We start from the raw sequence: 12458 nt of genomic DNA, 5'->3' as shown, positions 1-12458 counted from the left end.
GACAGAGTCCTCGTACCTGCAGCTAGAAGCTTGCCGACTACAACGTGTTTGTCGTTTTAACCTGAAGTGTAAAAACTTCACGTCGTGGTTTTCTGCTCGACTGCAGACGGCAGACACACACACACACACACCACACACACACACACATACACACACACACGCACGTTGTCCATCAGCAGTCGTTTCCCAAAGTGTTGAATTATTCCTCTGAAATGACTGAAAGTCAGTTTACACTTTTGTTGCCAACAAACAGTTTTTCCACGTCTCCGTGTTGCTTCAGGAAACACATGGTGCTGCTGGAGGAACTGATGGTCAGGCCTTAAATCTGTTTGTGTTACATCAGATCCCTTTGTTTTACTTTGAGCTTCTTTCTGTTTTATTTTTAACTGTGTTGATTTTACACCAGACTCCATTTGTTTAACTTAAATCCTCATATTCGACCCTGATAATCGCTTAGTTTGACCTTCTCGTCTTGTGGTTTTGTGGAAAAAGAAATCTCGTTCTGAAAATGTGAATCAGCCTTTTTGTTTTCTGCTCTCTGAGGTTTATTTTGCATTGAGGTGAACAAATGTAAGACTCAGCACTTTGAGAAAAAGAGGGAATGTTAGCGTAGCACGCTCGTGGTAGCTGCACCCGAATCGCCATCGGTCAGAGAGGAAACAGGTCGGCTGCTCGGACGAATCAAAAGGAAGAAGTTTGCTCAGACGACACTGCTGTAACAGACTTGAAGTTTTTCTTTGTGACTGCTGTACTAATGACATGAAATGTAATCCAGTTGTATAATAGTACATATTGTAGTATATTTGGACCTGTACAGAGACTACAGAAACACAGATTGTTCAGTTCCTTCGGTTCTTTTTTGTTAACTTCTCTCTGGTTTGCTAATAAAATATTGATGATACACGGCTTCAACATCGCTGTTTGCATGTGTGATGAATTTTCAACCCCAACAATAAAATCACTTCCTTCACTTGTTTTTGTATTTTGTCATCACTGACAGATTTTTCTGTTTGTCTTTCAGAAAAGAGGAGAATGTGTTGATGTTTGTGCTTTACGTCAGTGTTGTTGATGCTGTATGTGAGCGTGTGACTGATGCTGCTTTCACTTTGTTTCTACAAAGATTAACTGAAAATGGAAACTGCACATCAGTGATAGTAATTTACAGTTTATTGTATCGTTAATTCAGAAAAACCATTGTGTCATGACGATACGATCTTAAATTACAGCTCTTCATGTTTCCGTTGTTCAGATTATTTTTTCTGAACACATTAAAAACCGAAAGACGAAGAAAAGGTTTTTTTTGTTGGTTTGTTTCTTCTCATGCAATCTAAAACAGGTGAATACAGGGCTGTGAATAATGGATTATTTTACACGTGATTTTGCTTACATTTGTATGTCAGTGTCATAGTCTCCTCATCAGTGGTGTCATAATGATTTCAGTTATTGTGGCTGCTGCGAACATAAACTGTAGCTTCAGCAAACTCAAACCTTTTTAATATTCAAATTAATTTAACTGCAATTCTTTCTTAAAAGAAAAAAAAAAAAAAAAAGCCCTGAAATGCATCACAATAGTCCCATCAGGTCTGTTTGTTCCGGATGTTCCTGTACGTGAAACGTTTTATTTCATTTGTTTGTTTGTTTCGGGAACCAAAACTGAACTTAAGAGAAAAACATGTTAATAAATAGATTAATTAAATAGACATTATAAAGAAGAAATGACAAAATGTATTTTACAACACGTGAAATTGATGAGAAAGTGTGGACTGAAGCCGTTTCCGGTGAAGGAGGAAACGCTCTTCCGGTCACAGAATCTCACGGACACAAAACGGCGGAACACTTGCGGCTCGTAAACAAACATGGCGGACAGAGAGCGCGAGCTGGAGGCTTTTCACGTCCCTCTGACTCTCAGGTCCAAAGCATGGCCGCATTTTTCACCTCAGCGAAACCGAACAAGTTAATGAAACGTTTCCTGTAACTTAAAGCTGCTCTGAAGACACGACTGACTGAACAGCGACAACCTGCGGAGGAAACAGCGTCTCCAGCGGCTAATCCTGCTAACGATGCTAGCGACGCTAACCGAGCAGGTGAGGACTTTCTGCCTTTCACATTATGAATCGTTTTGTTTTGTTCATTATAAACTGAAAGTTTTGGGGTTTGGAGCAGTCTTGTGGACAAAATGTCTCCGGTCTGTGGAAACTTGTGATGGCTGTTTTCCCACTAATCTCTACATTTTTAGACTAATCAAACAAAATGATCATTAGCTGCAGCCCGAAATGAAGAGTGTCAGATAAAGACATTTGTTTCACTGTTTGTTTCATCTCCACCCTCACTGAGAAATCCGCAATCTAGAAATATCTCCTCGAGGAGAGACCACTAACTGGAAACAGGTTCTGTCTTTCACTGGTGATCATTTTCAGACGACCAGTATGAGCAAAACACACGATAGTAGCTGGAAAAACAACCAAAAGGCTAAAAAGTACAGCAGCACTAAAACCATCATTGTTTGTCTATTTTCGGACTGTCACAGGTTCCACTTGCCCGTGTGTCATCTGTGAGCCATGGATGTGACCAGCATTAGGACCCAGAGCGCAGCAGCTGTCACGCTTTAAATATAGCGGCAGTGTTGGTCTGGGCAGTTCGGGGTCACGGGGAGACCTGAACAGACCGGATCAGCCTGAAGCTTCAGTCCTCCGTGAGCAGGAGCCCACAGGAAACACTCCCCTAAAAAAGCCCTCAGAGAGAGTTTATCTGGAGCGAGCGGGAGGCTGAAGACCAGCCCCCAGCTGCACGTGAGTCCGTCTGTCCTTGTGAGAGGGTGAGGCGTTCGCTGACCGCTGCCTCTGAGGCTCCACGGCACATGTGTTCTATACAGCAGTGATCATTCGTTTTCATACACACGTGGGTGTACTTTATATTTTCATCCTACTGGCGATTTCCTAGTTTGTGTGTTTGTTGGGAGAAGTGTGAAAAAGCGAAGTGCAGCTGTGCAGTTTAACAGATGTTTGGGACACAGTCAGACAGGATTGAACACGGTGGATGTTATTTTATCTTTCGTTACAAGGTGAGCAGCAGACACTCGTTCAGGTCACAAAAGTAATCTTACGTGATTGGCTGATGCAGCACCCTGTCAGATGATGCTGCTTTGCGGCAGAATTGGGTCCGTTTTTTTGCAGGACGACCTCTAATCGCTTCAGTGGTTCAGTGCTGATAAACAAAACACATATTCAGTAATGAAAGTGTCACAGAACCACTGAAAACAGCATAAAAGCAGACTGAGATTAAAATAAAGTGAAATCTCAGTTAACGGGCTCAAAGAAACAAAGTTCTGCTTGTTCTCTCGTTTCCTCTGTTTCAGTAAGCGAGCTCACAGTGAACTCAGACAAAGTATAAGTATTTATTTTTACAGGACAAAATGTCCAGAGAAAAAACAACATAAAGATGTTAAGAAACTTCCCTCCTGCAAAAATTTATTGAAACTTTATTGAAACTTAAAGCGCTTTTCCTTCGCAGCAGCTACGAGACGTTCACAAAGGTCTTGAAATGTTTCTGGACTTCTGAATTAATTAAGGAAAGCAGAAGTTAGGCGTCTGTTGGAGGAAAGTTCATTGTTAGCCTGCATGCTAACACGCTTCTCTGTCTGACCAGCTGCTGTGAGTCTCAGTGTACAAGTAAGGAGGCCTGCGAGGGTCATTCTCCAGGATGCTGCAGTTGTGTAAAGTCACCAAGGATCTGTTCATCAGTAATGCCCGTTCGGCCTGCAGCGACGAGCTCATCCAGCAGGAGGCGGTGACGCTCTGCATCAACGTGTCCAAGCAGCAGCCGTTTCCTGCCGCTAGCATCAAGAAGCTGCAGATCCCCGTTTACGACGACCCCAACGAGGACCTTTACAGCCACTTCGACCGTTGTGCTGACGCCATCCAGAAGGAAGCGAACCGTGGCGGACGCAGCGTCGTCTACTGCAAGAACGGACGCAGCCGCTCAGCCACCATCTGCATCGCCTACCTGATGAAGCACCGCAAACTGACGCTGACGGACGCCCTGCAGGTGGGTGACGAGGACGCGGTCCATCAGTCCTGTCGAACAGGAAGTTAAAGACAATATAAATGAGTCAGAGCGCAAGATGCTGAAGTTTATTGTGTTTGATTTTTGTGTGAGCTCAGAGCTCCTCCTCCGCTGTCGTGTTTAGGTGAGAGCGAGAACACACAAAACTGCAAAGTACAAAGAAACAAGAAGAGACACTGAAGTGAAACTGAGTCTCACAGACCAGGACTCATCGTTAGAGCAGCGGGTCTGAGTCTGGAGGTTTAAGGTTTCTGTCTGCTCTGGCGCTTAGAAGCCATGGTTAAACGTGTGTTTGACACATTGAAGTAGCAGCTTTTATTCCTTTTGTTGGGGAGTCGCTGTAAAATACCTTCAATCTCTCTGTGCTGCTTTGCATCGATCATTTATGGCTGAATGTTGGTGTGTAGGAAGCTGCACCCACACAGTCTGTTTATTAGTATGAAGTGAAAGCTGCTGTTTCTGATCTTATTAGCTTCATTTCCTGCCGCTGGTTGGACAGCGAGAGCAGTTTTTGTCAGCAGAACATGAACATGTCTCGCTGTCCTCTGAGCTGCTGTCAAAAGCAGATTCCTCCTGTTCTGAGGTCAGAAATATCCGCGCTGCAGCAGCTGGCCTCCTGAAACCGGAGCCTGTGTTGAAGTCTGTATTACCAAGGTGCTCTTGAGCAGCATCGGAGCGACCGAACGCGACAGTCAGCTCATTCTCATTGAACACAAACGGCTAAAAATGAGGTTTGACTTCCGGTTGTTTTAAAATGAGCCGTCTGTCCTCACGAGTCTGCGTGAAGGTCTTTCATTGATGCATCTTACGTTCTGGATGTGCTTTGTCCTTGAAAATGAAATTTGTGTGACAGAGTTCAGAGACAGACGTGATAACTCAGCTCCTGTTTCTGTTTCCAGAAAGTGAAGACGGCTCGTCACGTGATCGATCCAAACCCCGGCTTCCTGTCGCAGCTGCAGAGGTACGAACAGGAGCTGAAGAAGAGGTGAGGACGGACGGATGGACGGACAGATGGACATCCAAAAACGTCCAAGCTGTCCTGAAGCTGCTGATGTGATGACAGCCAGCAGGTGAACGAATTGTTCTCCATCCACCTTCATGCTCTGCTGCTGTAGCTGAACACTGACGTGAAACACAGCAGACGTGAAGGTCTGCGAGCTTCGTCTCACTCTTTCAAAGTGAGACGTGTCAGAATGAGTTTGTTATTGATCCCAAAGTTTCAGCATCTCTTAAAGACGGCGAAAACAAACGAGGCAGCTGAAAGACAATTAGCTCAAATAATTTCAAATAACCAGACGAGACTAAATGAAAAATGACTAAAAAACTGTGAATAGACCATAAAGTAAACTGTAACATGTGCTGATATACAGATATAATCCAACATTAGACAGTAGAACTTCTCTTAACGTAGTTACAAAATGCTAAAACACAAGCGACAGTGAAGGTGAATAAAAAGCAGATAACAGGAGTTAGTAAGTTAGTTTATTCTGCAGGTTAGGAGCCAAATTCACGGTGAGTAAAACATGTAGATGTTAACAGAAGGGCCAGCAAACCTGAAGCACAGCAGAGCAGAAAACAGGTTCTGTGCACTAATATTTATTGAGAATTCATATTCAGCTTTGGTTTGCAGAGACAGCAGAAACAAAAAGCAAAGATAACGACGAGACGCTTTTCTCTTAATCGTCCCGATGGTGCAATAATTCTGAAAAGGCTCGTTGAGGTGTGATGCGCTTCCTGTTTTAAATGGCTGATGGCGTGTTCGGTACCTCGAGCTCGAGTGCGTTATGCTAAGCTAGCTGTCACAAACTGAAGCTACGTCACAGCTAGCGGTCGCCTCAGTGCTGATGGTCGCAGGATCACAGAAACAGGAAGCATGCTATGTTATTTTTATTTATTTATTTATTTATTTTCAGGGAAAACCTGTCGAAGTCAGTGAAAATAACTCCAGAGTTCGATGTGAAAATATTCCGTCCCTACAGGTTTTGAGTTTTATTTTACTTCCGTTTCCCCGTCGTCACACTGGCCTCCGTCGGTCTGGGAGGTTGTTTTTGGTTCTAATCGGATTCTGTTGTCCGCCGTGTAAACATCAACAATCCCCTTCTGTCAGGGCAGAATCTAGTCTGCTAACAGAGCAGCTAGCTGCACAGCTGACTGAGCTAACGAGCTAACAGCAGCTACAGCCAAAGATTGCCTTTGACAGGTGGCCACGTCTTTAGCCTTTAGCGCTACCAAGTAAAGCACAACTTTCAGAACAGCTGCGTGTTAGATTTAAATAAGTGTATTGAAGTTCAAGAAATGGAATAAATATAGTTCCACATGTCGCCATCGCTCCTGAAACCAAACCTGAACAGACCTCATCAGTCAGAGTAACTGAAAAAGTACTAGAATTTAAGCCTTCAGACCAGAGCTCATCTGGGTTTCATGGGTTTCCTCTTAATGTTTATTTATTTTATTTATTTATTCAAACAAGCTATCAAATGTCTTAAACTGTTCTGGACTTTGTAAATAAAACTCAGGTTTAAAACAGGAAGAAAAGTAAGAAACACTTGTTGTAACGTTGAAGACAGTGAAGTCTTTGAGAGTTTGATGAGCAGCGAGTTTCAAACGTTCAGCGAAGGATCACAAAACAATGAAAGTGAATGACGAGGACTCGGTTCAGGTTTCACTTTTATCTGTCCATTGACTGGATGTTGATACATGAACACACACACGTGCACTTCAGGTGTGTGTGTGTGTGTGTGTGTGTGTGTGTGTGTGTGTGTGTGTGTGTGTGAGAGAGAGAGAATCTCAGGTGTGTCTTCTTCATTTTGTGGTGCTGCCATTTAGATCTGAATTAAAAGCAATAATTTAAGCTGAGTGTCTCCATGAAGCTGTTTGTGTTTGAGTCTGAAGCTGAAACGTACCTGCAGCTCTTAGGCACATTGAATGCATCACGATGCTGCTGTGCTGCCGTCTGTGTTCCAGTTAAAATGAAATAAAGTTGTCTTCATCACTCAGTGATCAGCTTTGTCAAATAATTTCTGAACATTCGATCAATATTCAATCACGTCGACTCGCTGCGGCTGCGTTCACTGTCGTCGTCACATCAGCTGATTAATGTCCCTGACCAATCACAGCTTGGTCGTCAGTGACGTGACGACGACACTGAATTTTCAGTTTTCAACTAGCGAGCTTTCCTCTGCTCAGTCCTCATTGGCTGTTATCCCACAATGTTTTGAGAGGCGATTCTCGTTTCCAATCAAAACTTTGAAGGGCCTGCGACAAGCCCCTCCCACCACTGAGGAGGTGGTGGGAGGGGCTTCAGACTCTCGACCAATGGTCAGAGGATCTCATCCGTCTGTCGGATTCATCCTCAGGTGAACATACAACGCCTGAGACAAATTTCATGCCAGTCCAGCCAATAGCTGCTGAGCTCTGAACGCTCACCTGTACGACCTGTCACGGCGCTCGCTGAGGTGACAAAGGAAACGAAGCGTCTTGAGTCAGAATCAGTTTATTTATAAAGTGTGTTACATCTCTGCTGCACTGAGCGGCCTTAAAGTGGGTTTGACAGACCAGACTGGATCACCCGCGGTGGGCGGAGGTGGTTCATACAGGTGGGGGTCCTCGTGGATGTTGGCGTTTGTCCCAGTCTTCACGCACTCTGTCGATCCACTCGTTGTAGTTGGACACTTTGGTGTAGATGCCCAGCTTGTCCTCCCTGCCGCAGCCCTCCCCCCAGGACACCAGGCCGATCAGGAACCAGGTGTCTTGGTACACAGTGACCATCGGTCCGCCGCTGTCCCCCTCACAGGCGTCCATCCTCTGTCCAAGGACCCCAGCGCAGAGGACATTATTCGAGATATTATGGGACATCTGGCGGGCGCAGATGTCGCGACTGACCAGCGGGACTTTGATGACGTTGAGTGCCGAGCTGAACTGGGAGCTGTCCAGGTCGTCTTTGCCCCAGCCGGTCACCACGGTGAGGGTGCCGTTCAGGTGAAGCACCTGCTCGGCCATTTTGCGTCCCGGCAGGCAAATGGGGACGATGTAGTCGGAGAAGGGGGCGGGGGTCTCCAGCCGCAGCAGGGCGATGTCATTGTCCACAGTCCTGCTGTTGTAGTCCGGGTGTTTGAAGGTTTCGACGACCCTCAGCGTCACCTCGGTACCTTCGTCTCTGAGACGCTCGTAGTCGCCTGAGGAGACAGATCACAGGAGCCGTTAGTGGAGGTGGGAAATGTGTAAACCTGCAGGAATCTTCAGGACGTGGACGTGTTTCCTCGAGTTTAAAGACCTGCTGCTGTGACTTTGGAGGGAAACTTCAGTTGTTGTCTCAGTGTTTGTAGTCTGCAGAGAGAAAACTCACCCAGCCGCACTCTGAATCTCAGGCTGCTGTCGAGGCAGTGAGCGGCGGTCAGGACCCAGCTCTCATCGACGAGGACGCCTCCGCAGTGGAAACGTCCTCTGGCGTTCAGTAACAGCACCTGTGCACAAAAACACATGACAGAGGACATTTTTAGACAAGTAAAAGTCAAAGCTTTTTACAGAAAACGTCTACTGAGGGATCACGGCTGATTGGTGCACACAGGTCCAGACATCACCTTTAAACACCAATAAATCTTTGTGAAATCAAGCTGTTACAGGGTGACGACCTTCAGGTGAGCTAACTCGCTTTGATTGGCCTCTGTGTCGCATGATGGGGAACGACACCGCCTGCCTCTCTCTGTGGGAGGTCACAGGAGGTTTCCGTGTCGACGTGCGTTCATCATCTAGAAAACTGACCGATTTGTCACATTTTTTCCTGTCGGCTCGTCCCGCCCGCTGATCCTGGACTGTTTTGTCTCAGCTGCAGGTGAGTTTCTCAGTCAGCTCAGAGGATCGGCAACAGTAAAAGTCAGTTACCTGCCAGGGACTCTCCCCCTTCTTCCCCACCTCCCCTCCCACCATCCAAGGCAGCAGGCCGTCCATGGGCTTGGTGTACGACGACCTGCCGATCAGCAGCTGACCGCAGGACGACGGACCTGCCGTGGAAGTGGACAGAGGTTGTAGTAGGTAAACTTACAGGAAGTCTTAAAACAACATTTAATCTGTCGCTGTTCGTCCTGCTCGCCTGCTGCTAACACTGAGTGCTCGGCTCTGAACAACCTGAAATCTCACTTCCTGACGTGCATAAATTAAGACCTTTGTGCACTTTACAGCGTGAATCACTAATTTGTGTGTAAAAACTGTAATTTAAAAGCACAAATGAAGTGATTTGAGAGCACGATTTGCTCATTTGTGCCCACAAATTAGGTCTGTTAGTGGACTCGGAGGCTCAGCTGAGATGTTTGAGTATGAAACGAGGAAAACGCCTCCATCCATCCAGCAGCTCACCTCACATCTGCAGCCGATGCAGAAACGTCACCTGTTTTCTCACCTGTGGGCTCGCACTTCCTGGAGTTGTCGTGCAGCTTGTATCCGCTCACGCAGCTGCAGCTCCTCGTCAGGCCGTCCTCACTCTCCCAGCAGTCGTGGTCACAGCCGCCGTTATTCACGGAGCAGTTAGTGGCTGTCAGAGCTGGACGGCAGCAGACGACACCCACCGTTAGCTTCACGTTTACACCGCAGTGCGATCGATCGGCCGACGGACAGAAAATTCATTGGAACTAAACGTTCCCTCATTTCTTCCTCTTTTGAACCTCTTTAAAGACTCACTTTTATAAACTGACAAACTTTCTAATCACTGTCTGCGTCAGATTTTGTGAAGTGGTACATCAACAGAGGCTTTTTTATCATTTAAAAACTTCCTCCAACATAAAGAGAAAGTCTTTCTTTAGCACGGTGTAAAACGTTTGAAGTCTCTCTCTCAAACGTCCAAATATTTTTGCTGATTTTCAGGTTTTCGTGTGGTTTTCGTCTGACATTCACACCGAAAACACCAAAAACTTCAGACAAAGGTTTCTGGAAATACAGTCAATGTTGTTGAAAGGTAAAATAGTGCATTAGCGCCACCATCTGGGAAGTGTTGATTGACTTTTGAAATGTTCCTTCAGAGATGTCAGAGGATCACACTGACAGTCTGTTGGTGGTCCAGACTCACGCTGATCGCAGTATCTTCCCTCGTAGCCGTGCTTACAGCGGCAGGCGTAACCCTGGTACAGATCCACACAGGCTCCGTGAACACACAGGTTGGAGTGACACTGGTTCCCATCTGAAACAGTCAGCTCAACATGAATACACTTCCCACAATGCTCTGCAGGTGCTGCAGCACAGCCCGGTCTGTTGAGCCATAGTGACTGACAGAATGCATGAAACACGTCATAATCGGCCATGTTCACATTAGACCTTTAAAACGTCATTACGAGCAGCTTAGGGGGAAAAACTAGACTTTTAATAGCTTGTTCGCAGATGGAGGGCAGGAAGCACTTCAACACACTCAAAATGCAGATGTTTTGTGTTGTTTACAGTTGCTCAAAGAAAAGCTTTTATTGAGTACCAAAGGTTGTTGTTCATAGGGGTGAAAAATGCAAGAAATTGGCTGAAAAACGCCAGAAAAAATGTCGTTAACCGTCTGCGGTCGGGAGGAGCCGAGTCGGCTAATGGTGGAAATGGTGTAACATTAGCTATGGTTTTAAATCTGTGGTGACAGATTTAAAGTGACAGCTACAAGAAACACGACAAATACTTGTTAATTTAGCGTTAACAGTTTCACTTAAGACAGCTGAACGTAAATAAGGTACCGAGATGATCCACGTCTTTAACCGAGCAAACGACTGTAATGTAAACATCAGCATTCAGCACCACGTTTGCTGCTCGGTTAATCCACAGGACATTAAAAGCTACACGCCCTTGAAAAACCAAACGACCGTCATCCAGAGCACTTTGGTACCGAGGTCATGGACCAACTGCTAACAAGAAGGTTGTTTGCCTCCAGACTTTTGTCTGTTTTCATTTGATTTCTAGAGCAGAACGACTCGAGATTGTGGTTTCCACTTCCTGACCTCCATCTGAGTTTAATGTCACGTGACTGCAAACAACCTATTCAAACTTCTGACAGTGGTGATATTTCCAGCTGCTGGCTGAGCGACGTTTTCCTGGACGTTCCCTCCATCAGCTGACAAAGATGGAAACTGTCACAGGGACATTTTAAAGTCTCAGCTCTGTTAATAATGTAAGAAATCAGTTTTAACTTCAGAATTGTTCAAGCTTCGTTCATGTTTTTAATGTCTGTGAATGTCTCTGAATTTAGACGTTCTGAAGCACTTCAAGCGGTTCATGGTCTCATACCTGTGTACACCGTCCAGAACTCCAGCTGCAAACACACAAAACAACAAGTGAGAGATGAAACTGGACTTTTCCTCTTCTGTAACAGCGAGGATTTATTTTGAACCTGGAGCATCAGAGAGCACACTGAACAGCTGACAAACATCTCCACGAGGCTGCAGCGCATCAAAACATGAACTGAAACCAACCTGCAGACGCATCAGTTTGAAATGACGCGACACGACGTGCACAACGCCGCCATGCTGGCTGCACACGCTCACAGGAAGCATCTTACCGTCGCTTCCCTGGTTTGGAAAATCTCTCTGGCTTCTTCAAAGTCACATTTTTCCTCCACACATTCACGCTCCATCGAAGCAGGTTTGAGCTCCTCCAGGAAGGAGTTGGCCCGACGGGAGCGGAGCAGCATGTGAGCGTCCGGACGGTCCGAGAACACTGAACAGAAGACGAGAGAATCCGGCAGACACGCAGAGGACGTCAAACCTGGAGCTTTACTGAGTTGAATCCTGCAGCTCTCACAGCGAATCACACACAGTGCATGAAAATAAGGACTTACATTTACAAAATACAGCTTTTGAGCCTCTCAAATTGTATTTTCTTGCCAGCTTGTGATACTACAGCGACTTCCTGTTTACAAAGACGATTGCTCTTGATTGGACCGTGCTTCAGATTTACCTTGCAAACAGGTTACATATTACTAAAGTCTTTAGCTGAGATGTTTCGGAAGTTTTAATCATGCTGAATGAGTAAATCGGTGGTTTGAAACTGGCTGTTCAAAGAACTTCAGGCTCGTTTTCAGTGATGGATTCACGAAAAAAAACAAACAAACCAATCAGGACGTTTCAAACAAGACACAAAGATCAAACGTTCATCCGACCTGACAGGCTGAGCGCTGACGCCGACCACAGAGCCGCGATGACGGGCACACACAGGACGAGGCGGGACATGGCCTCAGTCAAACCTGCAGCCAATGAGACGTGAGCAGAGAGGAGCCAATCGTGTCGTCCCCTCAGCGTCTCCAGAGGAGCAAAAACTCTGATGCACACATTAACATTAATAATCCACATCTGAATGATGGTTAATGTGAACTCACCAAAGTGAAGCAGGATGAAGACAGACGAACTCTGGACGAGCTGGAGACGAGACGGGACGAGAGA

The 12458-nt window shown here is 45.8% G+C and overlaps 2 protein-coding genes across 8 annotated transcripts; one reads left to right on the top strand and one right to left on the bottom strand.

The window, feature by feature from the left end:
* Positions 1–1800: 1800 nt before the first annotated feature.
* Positions 1801–7227, top strand: dusp28 (dual specificity phosphatase 28). Of its 7 annotated transcripts, none has more exons than XR_013077894.1 (5): positions 1801–2084; positions 2528–2789; positions 3646–4044; positions 4962–6796; positions 6838–7227. XR_013077894.1 is itself a non-coding variant. In XM_076745806.1 (4 exons), the coding sequence occupies exons 3-4, from the start codon at positions 3700–3702 to the stop codon at positions 5049–5051; spliced, it is 435 nt and encodes a 144-aa protein (XP_076601921.1). In that variant the 5' UTR covers positions 1821–2084; positions 2528–2764; positions 3132–3699; the 3' UTR covers positions 5052–7223. The 7 variants fall into 7 exon arrangements, 4 of the variants coding, with proteins under 4 accessions (XP_076601921.1, XP_076601920.1, XP_076601918.1 ...); XR_013077893.1 differs by having other exon boundaries at positions 1821–2084; positions 2528–2898; XM_076745806.1 differs by having other exon boundaries at positions 1821–2084; positions 2528–2764; positions 3132–4044; positions 4962–7223.
* Positions 7228–7576: 349 nt separating this feature from the next.
* proca (protein C (inactivator of coagulation factors Va and VIIIa), a) lies at positions 7577–12250 on the bottom strand. The gene is made up of 8 exons (XM_076745575.1): positions 12179–12250; positions 11579–11736; positions 11308–11332; positions 10121–10231; positions 9458–9598; positions 8944–9062; positions 8408–8525; positions 7577–8237 (listed from the first exon to the last, which is right to left on the bottom strand). The coding sequence occupies exons 1-8, from the start codon at positions 12246–12248 to the stop codon at positions 7651–7653; spliced, it is 1329 nt and encodes a 442-aa protein (XP_076601690.1). The 5' UTR covers positions 12249–12250; the 3' UTR covers positions 7577–7650.
* Between the last annotated feature and the right edge of the window lie 208 nt (positions 12251–12458).

This window comes from Chaetodon auriga, chromosome 12, assembly GCF_051107435.1.
Source record: "Chaetodon auriga isolate fChaAug3 chromosome 12, fChaAug3.hap1, whole genome shotgun sequence".
Taxonomy (NCBI): domain Eukaryota; kingdom Metazoa; phylum Chordata; class Actinopteri; order Chaetodontiformes; family Chaetodontidae; genus Chaetodon; species Chaetodon auriga.
The sequence above is the reverse complement of the archived record's forward strand: the minus strand, read 5'-3'. Positions and strand labels throughout refer to the sequence as shown.

Excerpts from the sequence above, each read along its gene's own strand:
- dusp28 (XM_076745806.1), top strand. The coding sequence starts at position 3,700 with ATGCTGCAGTTGTGTAAAGTCACCAAGGATCTGTTCATCAGTAATGCC. Across the intron at positions 4,045-4,961 it reads CGCTGACGGACGCCCTGCAG|AAAGTGAAGACGGCTCGTCA; the intron begins GTGGGTGACGAG and ends TTCTGTTTCCAG.
- proca (XM_076745575.1), bottom strand. The coding sequence starts at position 12,248 with ATGTCCCGCCTCGTCCTGTGTGTGCCCGTCATCGCGGCTCTGTGGTCG. Across the intron at positions 11,737-12,178 it reads GTCAGCGCTCAGCCTGTCAG|TGTTCTCGGACCGTCCGGAC; the intron begins GTCGGATGAACG and ends TCTTCTGTTCAG. Across the intron at positions 9,063-9,457 it reads CAGGAAGTGCGAGCCCACAG|GTCCGTCGTCCTGCGGTCAG; the intron begins GTGAGAAAACAG and ends CTTCCACGGCAG.